At 41.0% G+C, this 25298-nt stretch overlaps 1 protein-coding gene across 44 annotated transcripts in view; it reads left to right on the top strand.

The window, feature by feature from the left end:
• DTNA (dystrobrevin alpha) overlaps nt 1–25298 on the top strand; it is a 395521-nt gene that overhangs the window by 242206 nt on the left and 128017 nt on the right. For all 44 annotated transcript variants that reach the window (XM_067015469.1, XM_067015461.1, XM_067015464.1 and 41 more), the window contains one exon: nt 24823–24890. In XM_067015469.1, coding sequence (XP_066871570.1) covers nt 24824–24890 — 67 coding nt within the window. In that variant the 5' untranslated portion in view covers nt 24823. The remainder of the gene's footprint in view (nt 1–24822; nt 24891–25298) is intronic.

The raw sequence follows: 25298 nt of genomic DNA, 5'->3' as shown, positions 1-25298 counted from the left end.
CAGAGGCCATTAGACACAACAGGTGTGTCTACTAGATTAGCTCATGTAATCCCGAGCTGTCATAACAGAAGCACAACATCTAAACCAAGGAAGGCGCACAGTACAGGCTCGGCTAGTGAGGAGGGTAACCCAGACCTCAGAAATGAAACAGCACGGTGTGTCTGCTTCTTTCAAAACAAAGGTGTCCACATTGATTGTTTGCCATTCAAAACGTATGGTTGGGCTTCCCTGGTGGCACAGTGTTTGAGAGTCCACCTGCCGATGCAGGGGACACGGGTTTGTGCCCGGTCCGGGAAGGTCCCACATGCCGCGGAGCAGCTGGGCCCGTGAGCCATGGCTGCTAAGCCTGCGCGTCCGGAGCCTGTGCTCCACAACGGGAGAGGCCACAACAGTGAGAGGCCCGTGTACCACAAAAAAAAAAAAAAAAAAAAAAACAACCCCCCAAAAAAACCAAAACGTATGGTTTACTAACAATCCAGACTACCCAGCAAACCACGCTAGGCCTGGACACCTTTTTTTTTTTTTTTTTTTTTTTTTTTTTTTTTGGTGGTATGCAGGCCTCTTACTGTTGTGGCCTCTCCCGTTGTGGAGCACAGGCTCCGGACACGCAGGCTCAGCAGCCATGGCTCACGGGCCCAGCCGCCTCGCGGCATGTGGGATCTTCCCGGACCGGGCACAAACCCGTGTCCCCTGCATCGGCAGGTGGATTGTCAACCACTGCGCCACCAGGGAAGCCCCTGGACACCTTTTTGATGTTGAGTCTGTCACCCTCCTTTAGCTCCTCTCTCTCCTGTTCCCCCTTTATTCTCTCCTTCTAGCTGCTGTCCTGGTCTGCCGAATCCCTCCCCTCTACTGTTAGGGGTCTACTGTGTCTGTGGAGGGAAAACATTCGACAGTAAGAACTGCTGATCTAATACTAGTGCCCTTATATCTAGGGTATTGTGCAGTGTTCACAGTCCTGGGAGGGTCCTGGTTCCGAGAGCCCAGAGCCGTGTGTGGCACATTAATGAAGGATTAGTACAGGATGCTATGCCAGAGAAAGTTTTTCTGATCAAGTTTCCAAATAACTCCTGACAAGTTTCGCAGAGAAAAGCTGCATAATTAGCTTGAACTTTTTGAACTAAAAAACGCCTGCCTCTGATTCTGCGGGATTAGGATATAGCAGCCTCTGTGTTAAAAATAAACACGTTTTCATACTTCTAAGTGACATATTTAAAAACTAAGAAGGACCGTTCATTTTTTCCTTTCTGTTTGGAGGCGAGAGGTGCAGTTCTCTTTTTATTGGTCACCATCACAAAGAGTCTTCCCTCTACATGCCTCCATAAAAAACTGGCATAGTCCTAAAGTTTGGATGAATAAAGGCACATCAAACTTGAAAAAGCTCTGTCATTTCAAGGCCTCATTAGCTTGGCTGCTTTGCAGACTATTAATGGACCTTAGGGAACAATAACTCAATTTCAAAACATTTTCAGACAAATGGAGCCACAGGGCAATGACTTGATGGCTTGGAAGGACTTCTGTGGACCCTGGTGATGGTGACACTCACTTGTGAACTTCGAGGTTCTCATTCTTCATTCCCCCTCCCTTCCATAACACCCCCTATTCATTTCTTGATAGGAGTCCTCTAGAGAGTTTTTTACACTCAAGGGACTGGCTCAAAGACGTATATCTGTAAAGCAGAAGAGAGGAAAAGTGTCATGATCTTGTGAAGGCAGTTGTACTGAAACACATCTCTAACCACGACCCCCAAATTTTACATTTTTGACTTTGCTACCTCACTGTGCAGCCTTGGACCCCTATCATTTGACTTCTGACTGTCATTGTTCTCACCAAGTGACACCACAAAGTGTAGAAAGAGTAGTACAGACCTATATTGCAAATGGGAAGGTCATGAGGAGGAGCTTCTTGTTCTGAATCCTTGATTTACACACTGTTTTTGTTTGCCCCTGAAATGTTGTGCAGGCTCTGACTTCTTTTATTTGAAATGGTCTGACTTTATGTAACTGTCTAAGCGACAGAACTGATGCACTGCACGTTTCAAGCCTAATAATGTACCAGCTCACAGCTGGAAGGGAGCATCTCTGAGATGGATTTCTATGCTATGTGAGCTCAAAGGATACTGTTGGTCACATGTAGTAAACTTCCTAAGTCCCAAAATCCCTTTCAAAAGCTTTTTGGAGCTTTTGAAAAGGACAGTTTTTTAGTAGTTATTTCTCTCAGTGCCTAATCATTTCCAGGTAGTAGTTTAAGTTCATTAAGTCTTTGAAGTCACTAAGGTGCTTTTAAATGCATCACTGCTCCCGTGCATTGAATGACAGTGAAATGGTGGGGCCTGGTCTGTGTGCCCAGAACATCAGGAAATGGCTTGAGTGCCCTTCAGCAAAAGCCTTTGTTCAAAAAGAACTGCTTGTTCAGTCCAGGATACTGAGGCTGCTGCTCATTACCCTTTGCTACGTTCTCACAAGGGTCAGGGAGACTTGTTTCCATAAATGCAGACACTGAAGCGTGAATCTGGAACACTTGCTTTCAGTATTCACAGATTCACAGGGTGGACACAGTGATGCATCACAAGAGTAACGTTTATAACCTCAAAAGTGTGTCCACCGTGGTGTTAGTGCTATTTCGCTAAAAATGTTTTGTTCACTTCTTACTTTGCATCACTGACTGTTTCTAGTGCTGTGTCTGTGCAGTGGGGGGTACTTTGAAGTATGGGCATAGTGAGTCAGAGAAGCACCGTGTGTGTGTGTGTGTGTGTGTGTGTGTGTGTGTGTGTGTGTGTGTGTTCTATTCGTTCCTTTTACAAGCACTAACTTGGGGGATTATGATTCAAAAATTAACTGTGTTTTCTGGTTCTCTGGGCAGGTCTGTTTTCTACATAATTATATTGTATATCACTTTGTCCTTTATATTATCATAAGAATAACATAATGTAATAAAAGGCTGTGCTCTTTTAATTAGGTTAATGTAATTCATTGTGGTACTGACTCGGGGATCATAAAGTTCCCAGTAGCAGGCATCTCATTTTCACAGCCTTTGGTTAACTAGCTACTTTCATGTTTCAGGATATTCTGTTATAAGCAGGGTATTCTCTCATCCAGATGAGTTTTGATATGTGGTAGATTGGGGGTTCCAATGATTCTCCTATTGTGATAGTCTTATGTATGATTGTGTATTTTAATAATCTGAAAATATTCTTTACTTAGTAAAGTATTTACCTCTATTAAGTTTGACCATATGAATTAAGCAGAGCTAATTCGATGTATTAATGTAGATGGGATCAGAGTGTAACCTGGTTAATTACAATCAGGAAGCCCTTGAGATTGAAAGGGCTTGTGTCCATGGATTCCCCCACTAACCCTCTGGAGTGGACTATTCCTAGAACCTAGCTAATATAGTGACTCCTATGTAAGCCATCTAGATGCGTTCAAGAATTACTGAGGGCAAATTACTCAAATTTAAGTTTGTGCTTTATGATGGCATTTAGCAAATGCTCAATAAATCTTGGTCCAAAGGATGTGGCAGCAGGATGAAGAGACTAAAAGCTAGTAATGAAAGTCAATCAGATAAACCTAAGTTTAAATTTCAGCTCTTCAAAATCTCTAAGCCTCTCTTTCCTCATCTATAAAATGGGCATAATAATGCCTCCAGACTTGAGGATTTAAAAAGATCATGAGGGCTTCCCTGGTGGCGCAGTGGTTGAGAATCCGCCTGCCGGTGCAGGGGACACGGGTTCATGCCCCGGTCCGGGAAGATCCCACATGCCGCGAGGCGGCTGGGCCCGTGAGCCATGGCCGCTGAGCCTGCGCGTCCGGAGCCTGTGCTCCGCAACGGGAGAGGCCGCGGCGGTGAGAGGCCTGCGTACCGCAAAAAAAAAAAAAAAAAATTTTTTAATTAAAAAAATAAATAAAAAGATCATGAAAATTAGGAATTAACACAAGTAGAGCTCAATAAATGAATAAATGATATTTCAGAGCTAGTGGAGTCTAAGGTGGAACAGGGAGGGAGAACAGCATGGTGTCTGGGTATATGGCCTCTAGAGAGATTCCTGAAGTACAAATCCTGGTTCTGCGGCTACCAGCAACGTGACCTTGTGGAAGTTTTTTAATCTTTCTCAACTGTGTTAGTTCCTTATGGCTGCTGTAACAAATTTTCATAAATTGAGTGGCTTAATTGAAACAACACAAGTGTACTACCTTACAGTTCTGGAGGCCCAGGAGTCCAAAACGGGTCTGTCTAAAATCGAGATGTCAGCAGGTTACTTCCTGTCTGGAAAGGAAGAAACCATTTCCTTGCCTTTTCCAGCTTCTAGAGTCTGCCTACATTCCTTGGTTTGTGGGCCTTTCCTCTGTCTTCGAAGTGTCTCTCCTTTCCTTTAAAGGACTCATAATTCCATTGAGTTCTCCCAGATACTGCAGGATAACCTCCCCATCTCAAGATCCTTAATCAAATCTGCAAAGTTCCTTTTGCCATAAAGTAACATATTCACAAAATCTGGGGATTCGGATGTGGGCATCCTTGAAGGGCCATTATTCTATCTACCTCATCAACCTTGATTTTCCCATCTATAAAAAAGGGTAGGGACTTCCCTGATGGCGCAGTGGTTAAGAATCCACCTGCCAATGCAGGGGACACGGGTTTGAGCCCTAGTCCAGGAAGATCCCACATGCCACGGAGCAACTAAGCCCATGCACCACAACTACTGAGCCCATGTGCTGCAACTACTGAAGCCCACGTGCCTAGAGCTCGTGTTCCGCAACAAGAGAGGCCACCACAATGAGAAGCCCGCCACCGTAACAAAGAAGAGCCCCCACTCACTGTAACTAGAGAAAGCCCACACACAGCAAAGAAGACACAATGCAGCCAAACATAAAAAAGGGGGGGGGGTAGTATAACATGACCTATCTCAGAGTTACGATAAAAAATAAATCAGATAATTCATGGAAAATGCTAAGTTCAGAGCCTACCCACACATAATAAATGTTGACTATTATTGTTATTATTATCAGTGAATGAATCTCAGAGTCCCTTTCTGCTACATAACCCAGTCATTCATGCCTCTGCTTCAACAAGATGATTCAGAGGCCATGCCTGATTTCAGACAAAAAAAGAAGGCGCCTTCCCACCAGCTATTCTTCCCCACTCAGATTCTTGGCCACTACCAGCTTAGAACCATGGCTCTCTCAAGGAACAGAGATTTCTTGCAGACGTTCCTTAATTTCAAATAAAATTCTCTTCAACAGAAGAGACATAACTAAGAGTGTTATAATTCACAGAAACAGATCCAGAGGCAAGAAATAAGGGCTGCCTCTGTTTCTTCTTTCCATTCTGTACTCCTGTCACACCAGTTAAGCCTCGTCTCAGGGAAAGGACCCTGGTGTTCAAAATGCCATTGTTTGCTCCTGGGGATCTTGCAGCCATAACTTTTGGCTGTTCGTACACTCTGTCTGTTTCTTCTCCATGTGGCCTATTTAATGTTGGCCTGAACCTTCATTAACCCCGTATACTTGGCTGTGCTTTTATTGGATAGCAATCATCAAAGTCCCTACAATGTCATTGCTGTTTTCTGAGTTGTTTTATATTATATCGGCCTGAGATAGTCTCCATTGAGAGAATTTGAGTGGGGAAAGGAAAAAATAGCATGATATTCATTAATTAAATCAATTAATTAACAATGAACCCATAGTTAGCCTCTGTTCCACTTTTCACCGACACATTAAACTAGATTGGAAAGTTGTTGAATGTGGGTTCCCTTAAGTTCTCATTTTAAATGAAAACAAAATAGTTCTTCCTGCCATCTAGAATTCTTGAGACTTACCCTTTAAAAATACTTTGTTCTGCCACAAATAAGTTTTCAGAGAAATCTAGAAGAATGAGTAGGGAGGAAAGGGATTTTTTTTTTAATTTAGTAAACATTCCCTATGATCTGTTCATACCCTTCATGGACTGTTCTTGAAACTCCCTTTTCTTCTTTTTTTTTTTTTTTTTTTAACATCTTTATTGGAGTATAATTGTTTTACAATAGTGTGTTAGTTTTCCCTCTACAACAAACTAAATCAGTTATACATACACACATGCTCCCACATCTCCTCCCTCTTGCATCACCCTCTCTCCCACCCTCCCTATCCCACCCCCCCAGGCGGTCACAAAGCACAGAGGTGATCTCCCTGTGCTATGCAGCAGCTTCCCACCAGCTATCTAATTTACATTTGATAGTGTATATATGTCCCTGCCACTCCCCCACTTCGTCACAGCCCACCCCTCCCCCTCCCCATATCCTCAAGTCCATGCTCGAGTAAGTCTGTGTTTTATTCCCGTCCTACCACTAACCTCTTCATGACATTTTTTTCCCTTAGAGTCCATATATATGTGTTAGCATACGGTATTTGTTTTTCTCCTTCTGACTTACTTCACTCTGTATGACAGACTCCAGGTCCATCCACCTCATTATAAATAACTCAGTTTCATTTCTTTTTATGGCTGAGTAATATTCCATTGTATATATGTGCCACATCTTCTTTATCCATTCATCTGTTGATGGACACTTAGGTTGCTTCCATGTCCTGGCTATAGTAAATAGAGCTGCAATGAACATTTTGGTACATGAGTCTTTCTGAATTATAGTTTTCTCAGGGTATATTCCCAGTAGTGGGATTGCTGGGTCGTATGGTAGTTCTATTTGTAGTTTTTTAAGGAACCTCCATACTGTTCTCCATAGCGGCTGTATCAGTTTACATTCCCACCAGCAGTGCAAGAGGGTTCCCTTTTCTCCACACCCTCTCCAGCATTTATTGTTTCTAGAGTTTTTGATGATGGCCAATCTGACCGGTGTGAGATGATATCTCATTGTAGTTTTGATTTGCATTTCTCTAATGATTAATGAGGTTGAGCATTCTTTCATGTGTTTGTTAGCAATCTGTATATCTTCTTTGGAGAAATGTCTATTTAGTTCTTCTGCCCATTTTTGGATTGGGTTGTTTGTTTTTTTGTTATTGAGCTGCATGAGTTGCTTATAAATTTTGGAAATTAATCCTTTGTCAGTTGCTTCATTTGCAAATATTTTCTCCCATTCTGAGGGTTGTCTTTTGGTCTTCTTTATGGTATCCTTTGCTGTGCAAAAGCTTTTAAGTTTCATTAGGTCCCATTTGTTTATTTTTGATTTTATTTCCATTTCTCTAGGAGATGGGTCAAAAAGGATCTTGCTGTGATTTATGTCGTATAGTGTTCTGCCTATGTTTTCCTCTAAGAGTTTGATAGTGTCTGGCCTTACATTTAGGTCTTTAACCCATTTTGAGTTTATTTTTGTGTGTGGTGTTAGGGATTGTTCTAATTTCATACTTTTACATGTAGCTGTCCAGTTTTCCCAGCACCACTTATTGAAGAGGCTGTCTTTTCTCCACTGTATATCCTTCCCTCCTTTGTCAAAGATAAGGTGACCATATGTGTGTGGGTTTATCTCTGGGCTCTCTATCCTGTTCCATTGATCTATATTTCTGTTTTTGTGCCAGTACCATATTGTCTTGATTACTGTAGCCTTGTAGTAGAGTCTGAAGTCAGGGAGCCTAATTCCTCCAGCTCCATTTCTCGTTCTCAAGATTGCTTTGGCTATTCGGGGTCTTTTGTGTTTCCATACAAATTGTGAAATTTTTTGTTCTAGTTCTGTAAAAAATGCCAGTGGTAATTTGATAGGGATTGCATTGAATCGGTAGATTGCTTTGGGTAGTATAGTCATTTTCACAATGTTGATTCTTCCAATCCAAGAACATGGTATATTTCTCCACCTATTTGTATCATCTTTAATTTCTTTCATCAGTGTCTTATAGTTTTCTGCATACAAGTCTTTTGTCTCCTTAGGTAGGTTTATTCCTAGATATTTTATTCTTTTTGTTGCAATGGTAAATGGGAGCGTTTTCTTAATTTCACTCTCAGATTTTTCATCATTAGTGTATAAGAATGCCAGAGATTTCTGTGCATTAATTTTGTATCCTGCAACTTTACCAAATTCATTGATTAGCTCTAGTAGTTTTCTGGTAGCATCCTTAGGATTCTGTATGTATAGTATCATGTCATCTGCAAACAGTGACAGCTTTACTTCTTCTTTTCCTATTTGGATTCCTTTTATTTCTTTTTCTTCTCTGATTGCTGTGGCTAGAACTTCCAAAACTATGTTGAATAAGAGTGGTGAGAGTGGGCAACCTTGTCTTGTTCCTGATCTTAGTGGAAATGGTTTCAGTTTTTCACCATTGAGAACGATGCTAGCTGTGGGTTTGTCATATATGGCCTTTATTATGTTGAGGAAAGTTCCCTCTATGCCCACTTTCTGCAAGGTTTTTATCATAAATGAGTGTTGAATTTTGTCAAAAGCTTTCTCTGCATCTATTGAGATGATCATATGGTTTTTCTCCTTCAGTTTGTTGATATGGTGTATCACATTGATTGATTTGCATATATTGAAGAATCCTTGCATTCCTGGGATAAACCCCACTTGATCATGGTGTATGATCCTTTTAATGTGCTGTTGGATTCTGTTTGCTAATATTTTGTTGAGGATTTTTGCATCTATGTTCATCAGTGATATTGGCCTGTAGTTTTCTTTCTTTGTGACGTCTTTGTCTGGTTTTGGTATCAGGGTGATGTTGGCCTCATAGAATGAGTTTGGGAGTGTTCCTCCCTCTGCTATCTGTTGGAAGAGTTTGAGACGGATAGGTGTTAGCTCTTCTCTAAATGTTTGATAGAATTCGCCTGTGAAGCCATCTGGTCCTGGACTTTTGTTTGCTGGAAGATTTTTAATCACAGTTTCAATTTCAGTGCTTGTGATTGGTCTGTTCATATTTTCTATTTCTTCCTGGTTCAGTCTCGGCAGGTTGTGCATTTCTAAGAATTTGTCCATTTCTTCCAGGTTGTCCATTTTATTGGCATACAGTTGCTTGTAGTAATCTCTAATAATCTTTTGTATTTCTGCAGTGTCAGTTGTTATATCTCCTTTTTCATTTCTAATTCTATTGATTTGAGTCTTCTCCCTTTTATTCTTGATGAGTCTGGCTAATGGTTTATCAATTTTATTTATCTTCTCAAAGAACCAGCTTTTAGTTTTATTGATCTTTGCTATTGTTTCCTCCACTTCTTTTTCATTTATTTCTGATCTGATCTTTATGATTTCTTTCCTTCTGCTAAATTTGGGGGTTTTTTGTTCTTCTTTCTCTAATTGCTTTAAGTGCAAAGTTAGGTTGTTTATTCGAGATGTTTCCTGTTTCTTAAGGTATGATTGTATTGCTATAAACTTGCCTCTTAGAACTGCTTTTGCTGTATCCCATAGGTTTTGGGTCGTTGTGTCTCCATTGTCATTTGTTTCTAAGTATTTTTTGATTTCCTCTTTGATTTCTTCAGTGATCACTTCGTTATTAAGTAGTGTATTGTTTAGCCTCCATGTGTTTGTATTTTTTACAGATCTTTTCCTATAATTGATATCTAGTCTCATAGCGTTGTGGTCAGAAAAGATACTTGATACGATTTCAATTTTCTTAAATTTGCCAAGGCTAGATTTGTGACCCAATATATGATCAATCCTGGAGAATGTTCCATGAGCACTTGAGAAAAATGTGTATTCTGTTGTTTTTGGATGGAATGTCCTATAAATATCAATTAAGTCCATCTTGTGTAATGTATCATTTAAAGCTTGTGTTTCCTTATTTATTTTCATTTTGGATGATCTGTCCATTGGTGAAAGTGGGGTGTTAAAGTCCCCCATTATAATTGTGTTGCTGTCGATTTCCCCTTTTAAGGCTGTTAGTATTTGCCTTATGTACTGAGGTGCTCCTATGTTGGGTGCATAAATGTTTACAATTGTTATATCTTCTTCATGGATCGATCCCTTGATCATTATGTAGTGTCCTTCTTTGTCTCTTGTAATAGTCTTTATTTTAAAGTCTATTTTGTCTGATATGAGAATTGCTACTCCAGCTTTCTTCTGATTTCCATTTGCATGGAATATCTTTTTCCATCCCCTTACTTTCAGTCTGTATGTGTCCCTAGGTCTGAAGTGGGTCTCTTGTAGACAGCATATATATGGGTCTTGTTTTTGTATCCATTCAGCCAGTCTGTGTCTTTTGGTGGGAGCATTTAATCCATTTACATTTAAGGTAATTATCGATATGTATGTTCCTATTACCATTTACTTGTTTCGGGTTGTTCTTGTAGGTCTTTTCCTTCTCTTGTGTTTCTTGCCTAGAGAAGTTCCTTTAGGATTTGTTGTAGAGCTGGTTTGGTGGTGCTGAACTCTCTCAGTTTGTGCTTGTCTGTAAAGGTTTTAATTTCTCCATCAAATCTGAATGAGATCCTTGCTGGGTAGAGTAATCTTGGTTGTAGGTTTTTTTCCTTCATCACTTTAAATATGTCCTGCCACTCCCTTCTGGCTTGTAGAGTTTCTGCTGAAAGATCAGATGTTAATCTTATGGGGATTCCCTTGTGTGTTATTTGTTGTTTTTCCCTTGCTGCTTTTAATATGTTTTCTTTGTATTTAATTTTTGACAGTTTGATTATTATGTGTCGTGGCGTGTTTCTCTTTGGGTTTATCCTGTATGGAACTCTCTGTGCTTCCTGGACTTGATTGACTATTTCCTTTCCTATATTAGGGAAGTTTTCAACTATAATCTCTTCAAATATTTTCTCAGTCCCTTTCTTTTTCTCTTCTTCTTCTGGGACCCCTATAATTCGAATGTTGGTGCGTTTAATGTTGTCCCAGAGGTCTCTGAGACTGTCCTCAGTTCTTTTCATTCTTTTTTCTTTCTTCTGCTCTGCAGTAGTTATTTCCACTATTTTATCTTCCAGGTCACTTATCCGTCCTTCTGCCTCAGTTATTCTGCTACTGATCCCATCTAGAGTATTTTTAATTTCATTTATTGTGTTGCTCATCGTTGCTTGCTTCCTCTTTATTTCTTCTAGGTCCCTGTTAACTGTTTCTTGCAAATTGTCTATTCTATTTCCAAGATTTTGCATCATCTTCACCATCATTATTCTAAATTCTCTTTCAGGTAGATTGGCTATTACCTCTTCATCTGTTAGGTCTGGTGTGTTTTTATCTTGCTCCTTCATCTGTTGTGTGTTTTTCTGTCTTCTCATTTCGCTTATCTTACTGTGTTTGAGGTCTCCTTTTTGCACGCTGCAGGTTCGTAGTTCCTGTTGTTTTTGGTGGCTGTCCCCAGTGGCTAAGGTTGGTTCAGTGGGTTCAGTAGATTCCCTGGTTGGGGGGACTAGTGCCTCTGTTCTGGTGGATGAGGCTGGATCTTGTCCTTCTGGTGGGCAGGTCCTCGTCTGGTGGTGTGTTTGGGGATGTTGGTAACCTTATTATGATTTTAGGTAGTCTCTCTGCTAATGGGTGGGGCTGTAGACCTGTCTTGCTCTTTGTTGGGGATAGGGTGTCCAGCACTGTTCTTTGCTGGTCCTTGAGTGAAGCTGGGTCTTGGTGTTGAGATGGAGGTCTCTGGGAGATTTTCGCCGTCTGATATTACGTGGAGCTCGGAGGTCTCTTGTGGACTAGTGTCTTGAGGTTGGTTCTCCCACCTCAGGGACACCGCCCTGGTGCCTGGCTGGGGCGCCAAGAACCTTTAATCCACACGGCTCAAAATAAAAGGTAGAATAGATAGAGAGGAAAGAAAAGGAAGGAAGGAGGGAGGGAGGGAAGGAAGGAAGAAAGGAAGGAAGAAATGAAGGAAGGAAGCAAGAAAGCAAGGACGGAAGGTGCAGAGGAAGAAAAGGAGGAAGGAAGAGAGGAAGGGAGGAAAGAAGGGGGAAGGAAAGAAGAAAGGAGGGAAGGAGGGAAGAAAGGAAGAAAGAAAGGGAGAAGACAGAGTAGTATAAAGTATAGTTATTAAAATAAAAAATAATTATTAAGAAGAAAATTTTCCTTTTAAAAAAAAAAAAAACAAACAAACAAACAAACAAAAAACAGAAAAATGGGTCGGTCTAACCCTAGGACAAATGGTGCAAGCAAAGCTATACAGACAAAATCTCACACAGCAGCACACACATACACACCCACAAAAAGAAAAAAAAAGGGGAAAATAATAGTATATCTTGCTCCCAAAGTCCACCTCCTCAACTTGGGATGATTCGTTGTCTATTCAGGTTTTCAACAGATGCAGTGCACTTCAAGTTGATTGTGGAGCTTTAATCCGCCGCTTCTGAGGCTGTTGGGAGAGATCTCCCCCTCTCCTCTCTGTTCGCACAGCTCCTGGGGTTCAGCTTTGGACTTGGTCCCGCCTCTGCGTGTAGGTTGTCCGAGGGCGACTGCCCTTCGCTCAGACAGGATGATGTTAAAGGAGCAGTTGATTCGGGGGCTCCAGCTCACTCAGGCTGGGGGGAGGGAGTGGCACGGGGGTGGGGCGAGTCCGCGACGTCAGAGGCCGACGTGACGCTGCACAGGCCCAAGGCGCGCCGTGCGTTGTCCCGGGGAAGCTGTCCCTGGATCCCGGGACCCCGGCAGTGGCGGACTGCACGGGCTCCCGGGAGGGCCAGTGTGGAGAGTGACCTGTGCTCACACACAGGCCTCTTGGTGGTGGCAGCAGCAACCTTAGCGTCCGACACCCGTCTCTACTGTCCGTGCCGACAGCCGCGGCTCGCGCCCGTTTCTGGAGCTCCTCTACGCGGTGCTCTTAATCCCCTCACCTCACACCCGAGGAAGCAAAGAGGCAAGAAAAAGTCTCTTGTCTCTTCGGCAGCTCCGCGCCCGGTTCTAGGGCTCCTTTAAGCGGCGCACTTAATCCCCTCTCCTCGCGCCCAGGCAGCAAAGAGGGAGGAAAAGGTCTCTTGCCTCTTCGGCAGCTCCAGACTTCTCCCGAACTCCCTCCCGGCCAGCCGTGGTGCACTAGCCCCCTTCAAGCTGTCTTCACTCTGCCAACTCCAGCCCTTTCCCTGGGATCCGACTGAAGCCCGAGCCTCAGCTCCCGGCCCCGCCCGCCCCGGCGGGCGAGCAGACAAGCCTCTCGGGCTGGTGAGTGCCGGTCGGCACCGATCCTCTGCGGGAATCTCTCCACTTTGCCCTCCGCACCCCTGTGGCTGAGCTGTCCTCCGCGGCTCCGGAGCTTCCCCCTCCGGCGCCCGCAGTCTCCGCCCGCGAAGGGGCCTCTAGTGTGTGGGAGTCTTTCCTCCTTCTCGGCTCCCTCCCACTGGCGTAGGTCCCGTCCCTATTCTTTTGTCCCTGTTTATTCTTTTTTCTTTTGCCCTACCCAGATATGTGGGGAGTTTCTTGCCTTTTTGGAGGTCCGAGGTCCTCTGCCAGCGTTCGGTGGGTGCTCTACAGGAGAAGCTCCACGTGTAGATGTATTTCTGATGTCTCTGTGAGGAGGAAGGAGTTCTCCGCGTCTTACTCTTCCGCCATCTTTAAGCCGTCTCCCCTCCCTTTTCTTCTTATGCTTTGTTACTGGGTCTGAATTCACATGTACATAGTGATGATCAGATTGACATTCTCCCACCTATCTTAGCCCTCTTCTACCATTTTCCCTCCCACCTTCCTTATCTCAAAAGAAAGTTTTTTTCATGTGGCCTCTGAAGTATATCATCCAAACCTGACCTCCCCAGAAGGCATCCAGGAGCCATTGTTATTTCCTCTTCCCAGTCAATCAAAATTGCCATCCCCTCATTGCGTTTATCTTAATATGCAACCAGGCAGTAAGAAGAAAGCAACTAAATTAATTAAGGTGAATTTTCTGATTCTCCCAAGGAAATTTGCATTTTTAAGGCCATAAAACTAATGTTTTTCTTTTTCCCTCCAATTTTATTGAGATATAATTGACAAATAAAATTATAATATATATAAAGTATACAGCATGATGATTTTTTAAATAAATTTATTTATTCTATTTATTTACCTTTGGCTGCATTGGGTGTTCGTTGTTGTGCGTGGGCTTTCTCTAGTTGCAGTGAGCGGGGGCTACTCTTCGTTGCAGTGTGCAGGCTTCTTATTTCGGTGGCTTCTCTTGTTGCAGAGCCTGGGCTCTAGGCGCACAGGCTTCAGTAGTTGTGACACACGGGATCAGTACTTGTGGCTCACGGGCTTAGTTGCTTTGAGGCATGTGGGATCTTCCCAGACCAGGGCTTGAACCCAGGTCCCCTACATTGGTAGGCGGCTTCTTAACCACTGTACCACCAGGGAAGTCCCACAGCATGATGATTTGATAGACCTATACACTGTAAAATGACTCCCACAATCAAGTTAATTAACACATCCATCACCTCACATATTTACTTTTTTTTGATGAAAACACTTAAGATCTACTCTCTTAATAAATTTCAAGTTTAAAACACAGTATTATTAACTACAGTCACCATGCTGTACATTAGATCCTTAAAACTTATTCATCATATAACTTTGTTTTTTTTTTCCCACTGTTCCTGCCTTGGTCTTTCTTTCTCAAGCTAAGAACTGTCTGTTTTGTTGGTGGGAATCATATTCCGTAGTACACATAGAAATGCAGAAAGTTATTAAAGGGGCAGAGTTAAGGAAAGGAAAAAAAGGGCAAGAAGGGAAGTCTGGATCAGGGAAAGAGGGAATCAGATGAAATGAGGAGAGATGGAAGAAAGCGATGGGGGAATGAAGAGGATACAGGCATTTTATGATGTGCAAGTCTCTTTCCTTAGCAAAACTGTGGCATCGCACAGCCCATTAACTCCATCCTGCCCAGCTCCCCTTGGCATCCACTAATGTATGTCTTCAGTTATGCTTTAGTCCATTTCAGTGTGTGTATGCGTGGGCAACGTCCCACCACCACCACCCTCAGGAAAAAAAGAGCCATTCTCTTGAATCTTATTTCATACAATTCCATTTTGGTCTTTCTTAGAAGCCCAGTGTACTCATGTCTGGTTTTAAGCCCTAAATTGATCACCTGGGCAATTACTTAATCTCTCTGAAGCTCAGTTTCCACATCAGTAAGATGGGAAGAATAAATACACCAACAGTATGGTGTCCTTCATAGTGCTTGGTACCTAGTATGCTTTTTTGTAAAATAGTTAATTGTTTTATATAGTATTGTGGAAATTATTATTATTATTATTACTATTACTATTACTATTTCTTCTACCAGAAAAAGTCTGATTTTCTCATCCTCTTGCAGAAAACAATTAACTTACCTGCGTCTCCCTTTTCCACCTCTCCAAACTCAGCACTCCCCAGCCCTAAAAAAATAAGAAATGGAAATTTTTAAGTACGCATGCCTCCCTGGCTTACATCTCGATGCTCAATGCTCTGCACTACGCTTTTATTCTCACTTTCGTTTTCCCAACTCTCCTCATGGAAATCTCACTCCTAGAAGTCCAGATAACAATTAGCCCATGGTCAGTGGCAGCCCCAGTTGCGTTTTGTTTCCTCAGCACATTAAACACGGACAAGAGAGGACCTATTTCTTTCTCCTACTCTTTTTAAGATCTTCCAGAACAAAAGGTGAGTTAGAATCCTTTCAAGCACCAGAAGTCATGCTGGTAATGTCCTAAAGCACTCTGCATTTCCAGATGCGAGTTTCTGCCTGACACTGAATACTGACTTTGTGTATCTGGCACCTTGGTTTCTACCACTTGAGGAGCTCATCACTGTCTTCTCCGCATCATCATGGCTCCACCTTGATTTCTTTCATGTTTTCCTCGCCTGAGGAGGCCTCCACGAGCCTCTTGCCCTCTCCCCTGGGCATTTGTTCTGTGGATGCATCCATTGGCTGCTCCCTTTAACTAATGGTTAGTGTTCCCTATAAAATAAAGCTACCTTTGATTCTCATGAAATCCTGGCTTTCTTCCCCTCAACCAGCCCATGCAAGCAATTATAATCCCTTTATTTATATATCCAGAGACATGAGCATCTTGGTGGAGTGAGGATCCACATCTTTTATCAAATTATTGAAAGGGGCTAAAACTTAAAAGAAATTATGGACTGGATAGCATTGCATTGCTTAATCAGCTAATACCTCCTCATTGAGAAGCTAAATTAACTCAGTCACTTGAAAAAAATTTTCAATTGCATCTTTAAATTTTTCCAAATTATTTTCCTTATATAAATGTGTGTGTGTGTGTATATATATATATATATATATATATACACACATTTTTACATATGCAAGTAAAATTATATATACTATATATACTATTGTATATAATATATATATATATAATATACAGTATAATCCCACTATAATGAGATAAGTCAGGCTTAAAAATCCAAAACTCAAAAACTGGGGTTTGGACTTCCCTGGTGGCGCAGAAGTTGAGAATCCGCCTGCCAATGCAGGGGACACGGGTTCAAGCCCTGGTCCGGGAATATCCCACATGCCACAGAGCAGCTAAGCCCCGTGAGCCACAACTACTGAGCCTATGCTCTGGAGCCTGCTAGCCACAACTACTGAGCCCACGTGCCACAATTACTGAAGCCTGCACTACTAGAGCCCGTGCTCAGCAACAAGAGAAGCCACCACAATGAGAAGCCCTCGCACCTCAACAAAGGGTAGCCCCTGCTCGCCACAACTAGAGAAAGCCCGTGCGCAGCAGTGAAGACCCAATGCAGCCAAAATTAAAAATTAATTAATTAATTTTTAAAAAATACATTAAAAAAACTTGGGGTGGTATTATTGCGAGATTAATGAAAAATTATCTTGTAATTATGGGGGGAGGGGAATTTTCATTTTTCATTTATTTGTTTTCATTTATTAGATATGTAGGGAAAAGAAACAGACCTATGTTTATAAACAGTCATAACCCACACTGAATGGAGAAGGTTCCAGACTATCGGAAGGCAGTCATTTACTAACAAACACCTGACCCCCAAAAGTTAAGAATTTGGCAATCCCAGCAGGAGAACAGGGAAGACTCTTGCTCCAGTGTTAAGGTCAGCCACAGTTCCCCCATGACCAAGTGGGCCTATACACGTAACACTATTGCTGTTGAGAAATACAGGTGCACACACACAACCATTGTCCCAAAGGCACATCATACTGGATAAAACATGGTTCTCTAAAAAACTCTTAGGTCCTAGTGCAGTGCTAACGGCAGCAGTACAGACGACCGCCTCCCTGTGGTTGTTTCCCCTAGGGATCTTTGAGGTCCTTTTGATGAAGCTCTTAGGCAGGGTTCACGAGTCCTTCAGAGACTTTCTTTTTTTTTTTTTTAACATCTTTATTGGAGTATAATTGCTTTACAATGGTGTGCTAGTTTCTGCTTTACAACAAAGTGAATCAGTTATACATATACATATGTTCCCATATCTCTTCCCTCTTGCGTCTCCCTCCCTCCCACCCTTCCTATCCCACCCCTCTAGGTGGTCACAAAGCACAGAGGTGAACTCCCTGTGCTATGCGGCAGCTTCCCACTAGCTATCTAATTTACTTTTGGTAGTGTGTATATGTCCCTGCCACTCTCTCACATCAACACAGCTTACCCTTCCCCCTCCCCATATCCTCAAGTCCATGCTCTAGTAGGTCTGTGTTTGCTAGAGTTTTTGATGATGGCCATTCTGACTGGTGTGAGATGATATCTCATTGTAGTTTTGATTTGAATTTCTCTAATGATTAATGATGTTGAGCATTCTTTCATGTGTTTGTTGGCAATCTGTATATCTTTTTTGGAGAAATTTCTATTTAGGTCTTCTGCCCATTTTTGGATTGGGTTGTTTTTTTTTTGTTATTGAGCTACATGAGTTGCTTATAAATTTTGGAGATTAATCCTTTGTCAGTTGCTTCATTTGCAACTATTTTCTCCCATTCTGAGGGTTGTCTATTGGTCTTGTTTATGGTATCCTTTGCTGTGCAAAAGCTTTTAAGTTTCATTAGGTCCCATTTGTTTATTTTTGTTTTTCTTTCCATTTCTCTAGGAGGTGGGTCAAAAAGGATCCTGCTGTGATTTATGTCATAGAGTGTTCAGAGACTTTCTAATAACTTTGAACCTCACATGACAGAGTCCAAATTTTTATCATCTTCCTTCCAAAAGGGTCCCTTTTCCCATACCAAGTTGCTCCCAGCCCTGTTCTGCAATCTTTAAACCCTGACTAATAGGAGGTGATGCCAGCTCCTCTTGACCAGAAGTCCTAGCCTCGTACCAAGCCAAATGAAGTCAAACAAAACCAAATGACCTTAAATATCTTGTACACTCTGACCCCAGAACAGCAGGTTCCTTCCTGACTTGAAAGTACCACTGATAGTAGTTCTTTCCAGCTAAAAATGGTTTTCTCACTTTTTAATGGCATTTTGTTTCTTAAAGTTTGCCTCATTATATACCCATATCAATGTACGTATCTGTTTATGTCTATTTACATTCCCTGAAGAATTAATTATCTTCTCCCTGGGCTCAAAGTACATTTTAAAGTGGGTCTTACACGCTAGAGAAACATATTACAAAGCAACATGAGAATTCCAACCTAATGTTGTGCAAATAAGTTCAATGATCAAACTCAACTGGCATCATATTTCTAGTTCAAATCTGGGTAGGTATCAGGAGTGCCTATGGTTCATTTTTAAAGCTCAAATGTTCCACCTCAGCCCCAGATTCAGTAGATCCAGGTAGTATTTGTATTTTTTGTAAAGTCTCCAGGTTGGTGTGATGGGCAGCCACAGCTGAGAATCACTATGGTGGACACTTCTGAGGAAAGATCAAATCCCTGTTAATAAGTCCAGCTGGTCATGACACTAAAATAGTGAGCTCATGCCTCTCATCCCCCAAAAACAAAACTCAAGTTCCAAAAGCAGAAGACGATGTTCAAAGTAAAAGGCAAAGCCAGAAACCCATCATAGCCATTTATTTTAGTGACAGCATTTTCCTACTTTCAGGAGCTCATCCAGATAAAAGACTAAGAGATAAAAGCAAATGCAATTATATTTTGCCTCGGGAAAGAGCTCTGAATACTTTTTTATTATATTGCCGGAGATTAGGACAAGAATGTAAATCTGAGAAAGTCCTACTAGAGGCTTCTTTCATTAACAGAAATGGAAACAGGCATTTATACGCCACCAATAAATCAATTAAAGGAGGAAAGGAGCTTGAAATGGCCTTGATTGCACTTATTAACTTTGGGGATTGCAGCAGTTGGTGATGGCTAGACCCTGCATCTTCCTGTCATCCACCTGGAGCAAATGGATGGAAATAAAGCCTGGGAAGAGTCTCATCACACTAAACATGAAATCTGCAAGTCTTGTGTTTGCTAAAGGAGCAGAAGCAAAGCAGAGCCAGACTTTTCTAAAAACATTGTCGGCTTTTGTGGATTTAAAATGTGAGAGTGTGAATCAGTGTGTGAGTTGGTGTGTTTATATGTGTCTGGGTTTACACGAATCCTGACGCCGGGAATTATTTTAATCTCTATGATAATTTCCAGTCCAACGATGTTTTCAAATGGGAGGATTCCGTTAAGAAGTAGCATTCAAAGGAATTTCTCAGTGACATTTGAGAGTGATGTGGACCCTTCCTCTCTAGGCTCCTTTTGGACTGTTAATCACCAACTTCTGTCAACTTCTTTTCAGTTTATCAGTTTCCGAAAATCTTCATTTGTGTTGACCAGTGGCAGCTGGAATAAGATTACTGGCAATTAGAATCCAAACTAGCCGAGGAACTTCTAAATTAAAGGCAAAAAAAAATTGGATTCAATTTCCTGCCCTGCCAGACAATACTTTGTTTTGGGGGCAGCCACTTCACCTGCCTAGTGTCAAGTTCTTCAGCCGGAGTTTGAGAGTAATAATATCTCTTCAACTTCCTCACCAGGTTATAAGGAAAAGCATTTTATAATCTTCAGAAAGTTATACAAATGGAAGACACCATTAGTTTAAGCTTCTACCTCTAAAATGTCTTGTATGTCATGTGTAATAGAAATGTCTGTTTATTACTGTTGATGTTGGATTAAAGACGTGTCATGAAGGATGTGATATTTCAGTGTGAACTTCTCACTCTGCCAAAATAAAATGCACTTTTCTTCCAACATTCTGTGCCTCACATTTGCATTTTATTCTTTATTTCTTGCTGGTTCCCACACTGTTCTACTCTGTTATTTCATCCCTCCCCCCTATATAGGGGCTAAGAGGTGGAGCCCTCCCTATCCAGCTTTCAGCCTCTTTTAATGACTGTGCTGGAAGAAGGGTGACTTGGTAACCTCACCTCCTACAAACTCATTGTGCCGTGAGTTCAGCAGAATGTTTTCTAATATATGTGAAGTGCTGCGGGCAAGCAAAAGCTGAGGTCCCCTCCTCTGCTGTTCTCCACATGACCTGCCAATCACCAAGTCCTATCAGATGTGTCCTAAATCTCTCTCAAGTCAGTCCTTTAGCATAAGACATATTAGTTTCACTCCTGAATCACGGAAGTATCCAGCTAACTGGACTCTTCCATTACTCATGGGTTTCTATCCGCTACCCTCCTGCCTACCCAAATCTTTTCTCCACTTGACATGCTGGAGCAGTCTTGCCAAACCCTAAATCTATGTACATCAATTCCCTGCTAAAACCTTGGATGGTACCCAGCCTCCCATAGGAAAGTCCTATACTGTCTAGACTTGACAAATAAGGCTTTAGATCAGATGCCTGTTCGCCTCTCACTTGCACTCAGCAAAACTGAACTATTCCCAGTTGCCAAATGCACCATATACCCTTTCTCGAGCTACATGCTTTTATTCTAGTGATTCTTTCTAACTATAATTGCCCTCTATCCACCCTTTTCTGTCTGGAACATTCCTATTCATCCTTTAAAACTCTGCTCCAGAGTCACCCTTTCTTTGATGTCTCTTTCGAATCTTCCTAGATATAAACTACTATATCTAGCAGTACATATTTTCATTATTGTACATATTACACCAAATTATAATTATTTGTTAGAATAATTTGTTTCCCCTTCTGGACTGTGAGCTTAAGGGCAAGGATCATGTCTTACTCATCTTTGGATCTCAAGAAGCTAACAGTGGTCTGACCAATATTATAAATATTTCTTAAGTGAATGAAAGGATGGATTCTCATAAGTGAAAACAATACACACCCTGTGTAATCTGTGGGACTGAGTGCTAGTAAAAGAAACATCTAATGGGGCTCATCCCTTATTTATCATTGTTAGTTCTTTTTATACTTGTGACATTTCTGCAATCTTCTGGTAAAACTCTAAGGTAAGCATCTCATCTACATGAAGGAGCAACAGACACTGACCAAATCAGGCCTGTTGGTGAGCCATGCACCTTGTGATATTAGTATTGTCATAGATGGGTTATTTTCCCCTTCATCTCCTCCATGTGACTCTGGGCAGCTGTCCTTATACTGAAATTCTTGAAAAGTCAAGCTTCTTGACAATTTCAGAAGCGAAGTTGCTCTCTCTAAAGCTCTTCCTCCTTCCTCTACTGAATTTTTTGCTCTTCTTTCTTTCTAAAACAATGAGAATATAGTCAGGCATTGTGTATCCCAAGACCCACTGATCAGAGTTAAATTGGAAACTAAGGAGCCCACAGTGGTGCTTTTTGCCTATTTGATTCATGAGCTCACTGTGTCCACGAGTCCCTCTGTGGAATCAGTGTTAGCTGGAAACTGGCATGCCTCCATTTTTACTATTATGACTGCAATTGATGGGGAATAAATGAATATTCTCCATTTTATCTAACCGCCGCTTCCCAGAAAACTCTGGGGGGCAAATGAGAGGTGTGCTATTTTTCCTTTTATATATGTAATTATTTTCCAGGCTTTCCATTATTTTACACCACTGAGTTTTTCTTTCTTTTCCTCATAAGGTACACATTTTACTTAGAAGTGAGAATTAATACCTATTGTGTAACTAATGATTGTTCTTTTATGAGTTAATTAACCAAAACAGTGATGAATAGACCAAAAGGTGACATCAATATAGTTTGCATGTATTTCAACCTGTTTCATAAGACAAGATTTTACTGTAAAATGCATGGTTCCAGATTATTTTAAAAATATAAATTGGTTTCTCTCATTTCAAATAATTAATCTCTGAAACTAATACAATTGGAATTCCACTCTTCTATGAGTCAGCTTTTGAATATATAATTGAAAGTCCATTTTCGGGAAACAACTTATTTTTCTTTTCTCTTTCCTCTTTTTTTTCTGTTTTATTCTTTTGTTCAATAAATAGTAACTGGACATAGTATCTGTTGACTGGATTTGGCTAGACTCTGTGAGGAATTTAAAATGTTCAGTTATTGCCCCTAAAAACCTTACAGAGACAAACAAAAAGTTAACTAATAGAAGAGATGTCACAGACAGTACCGATAGTAAGGGCAGTAACTCTGCAAGTTCACAAGCCAGTCTTTACCTCCCTGACATTTTCTTTCTTTTTTTTTTTTAACATCTTTATTGGAGTATAATTGCTTTACAGTGGTGTGTTAGTTTCTGCTTTATAACAAAGTGAATCAGCTATACATATACATATATCCCCATATCTCCTCCCTCTTGCGTCTCCCTCCCACCCACCCTATCCCACCCCTCTAGGTGTACACAAAGCACCGAGCTGATCTCCCTGTGCTATGTGGCTGCTTCCCACTAGCTATCTATTTTACATTTGGTAGTGTGTATATGTCCATGCCACTCTCTCACTTCGTCTCAGCTTACCCTTCCCCCTCCCCTGCTCCCTGACTTTTTCAATCAGAGCTTTCCAGCCTGCCATCCTTTGTAATTTATTTTTAGTCATTCTTCTCATCTCAATCCAACATATAGACAGATGCAGGAACATAACCTGGTTCTATCCCCTGTCTCTATACTGCTTCAGCTCTACTTCTGAGCTCTTGAAATAAAAATTGGAAGCTCTCCTCAGACTAGTTTGTGAATGTCAGATTATTACCTGCCCACTTCCTCTGGAGGAAAGGAGATGGGTTACGTGATTCAGGAAGGGTGTGTCTTTCTCCTGATCTCTTTATATCAACCCTACCTGCACATTTAAAACCTCATAAAAAGGAAGTGTTGGACTGTGTTCAGCACTGCATCGTTACCATGTGGAGAAAGGCTCATTAACAACTCTGTGTTTTTCCAGTTATTACTGAGGGCTGACCTTGGTTATATTATCACCCATTGTGAACACACTCTTAACTCTGTAAACTAAGGCTGTTCCATGCCCTTCTTTCCTTTCCTAGCAATAGGCAAATAATCCTTAGCTCATAGAAGCAACTGGAGAGGCTGTATGACCAGTTTGTCTGACATCACATTTTGTTTCTCCACCAATTTTCTTCTTTTAGTCCCCAGTGAGTCCTCATCTTTTGAGCTTCTGCAAGCACAGCAGGCCCTCCATATCTGTGGGGTCCACACTGAGAACTCAACCAACTCCCCATCAAAGGCAGATCCAGGCGACCAACCGTACAACACTGTTTTATATAAGGGACTTGAGCATGTGAGGATTTTGATATTGGGGAAGCCGGGGAGAGGCTGGAACCAATCCCCTGTGAATACCAAGGGAGGATTGTAGTTCCCTTAAATTTACCCCCAGGTAGTCAACCTCTCTCATGTTCACATATCTTTCTTTACACTTCTACAACTATAGTTGCTTCATTGTGTTTTCATTGCTTTTATGCTTCTGTATCTCACTACTAGAGTGTAAGCACCTTAAGGGCAGGAACTGTGACTTAATCACTGTTGTATACCCAGAGCTTAGTTTGGTTCCTGGAGTGTAGAAGGCACTCAATAACCATTTGTTAAGTGAATGCTCAGCGTTGAGAAAGAGGCATAAGAGACTATGGAGATTCAGAAGACAGTAACCAAACCATCATAGAGAGTGCAGGAAAATTTCAGAGGAAGATATAGCTAAACTGAGACCTGAAGGATAACTGCAACTTATCCATTCATAGGCTGAAGGCAACCCAAACAAAAATAATAACAATAACATGAGCAAAATTCATATTTGAAAAAGAACAGGGTCCATTGAAAGCCAAAAAGATCAGCTGTGTCTTCTGTTTACCATGTCTGAATCAAAACATATATATATGTATGTATATAAGTGTATGTATATATGTGTGTGTGAGAGAGAAAACCTTAGTTTTTAAAAGCTTAATTTGCTATAACAAAAAATCAACTCCATCAACCTATAAAACATGTATATTTAGCCCCAAACCCTCAATCAGGCTAAACATTTCCATTAACTTTCTCATTATTTTCTTTTTCCTTAAGTCAAATTTTAATTTTTAAATTTTTAAAAAAATTCTCCATTTTAACTGTTGGTGTTTTCATAGTATTTTTTAAGTAGTTCTGTTGCAGACGATAATATGGTTAAGTAGAGAGAGGTGAACCTAACCACTTTGCCTGAAATTATGTATAGAAAAACAGTTGCAGGTTCCAAACACTTAAATTAGAAATGAACATTTAGGAAATGACCTGCTTCTAAATTGAGATTTTGGGTGCACACAGGACAAGTTGTAACAGAATGTAGTGGAAAGCAGACTGGTCTTGGAGTACACATGTCTATGCCATTTCCTTTACTATGTCCATGAGACTCTCAATCTCATCATTTCTTGAATGGGATCTGTAATATCCGCTCTATATTACTCATAGGTATTCCCAAAATTGAAAGAGGAACTCTATGTGAAATGCATCACCTAACAGATGGTAGAGGGTTGTATTCCATTATAGCACAAGGTGATCTGCTATTGTAGTTATTTGTACATTAGAAAATAAAAATTTTACACCCCCTTCCACAACTACAACATTATATATGGAAAATATGTACAACCATTTAAGTTAGTCAAAGTAAAGCTGTTCTTTTTACAGACACAGTTTTAAGTAGTTGGTGTCTACATCTGTGGCATGACCACAGCAAGTGTGTTTATGTAGAAATGGCTGTTTTCCTTATTAACATGAGGTTAATACACATTGTAACCATTTTGTCTCATAGAATGATTGAAGATAGTGGGAAAAGAGGAAATACCATGGCAGAAAGAAGACAGCTGTTTGCAGAGATGAGTAAGTATGGAACTTTGAAGGAACACCCTTGAATACTCATGGAAGGCTGGAAACAACCACTTAATCCTTATGACATTTGTACTTTTCCCTAAAATCCTAAAGTCTTTACATAAAATGTATATTTAGACGTTTTTGCCTCCTCTTGGGTAAGAATTAAATTAGACAGTGAATCATCATAATTTATTACTAGGACTGTATATCTTATATGAAAGAAAAAGGTTCATGGACCTGAATGTATATATACATACACAGATGCTTAATAAACACTATTTAGTGTTGGCTTTAATACAATCCACTAAACTTCAAAGTCTGTGTTCATTTCCCTGTACTACCACAGAGTCTGGCACATTGCAGGCAATAGATAAAAATTTGGAAATGAATCATTGAATGTCTTACCCACAAAATGAT

The sequence above is a fragment of the Kogia breviceps genome, chromosome 15 (genome assembly GCF_026419965.1).
Source record: "Kogia breviceps isolate mKogBre1 chromosome 15, mKogBre1 haplotype 1, whole genome shotgun sequence".
NCBI lineage: Eukaryota > Metazoa > Chordata > Mammalia > Artiodactyla > Physeteridae > Kogia > Kogia breviceps.
The sequence above is the reverse complement of the archived record's forward strand: the minus strand, read 5'-3'. Positions and strand labels throughout refer to the sequence as shown.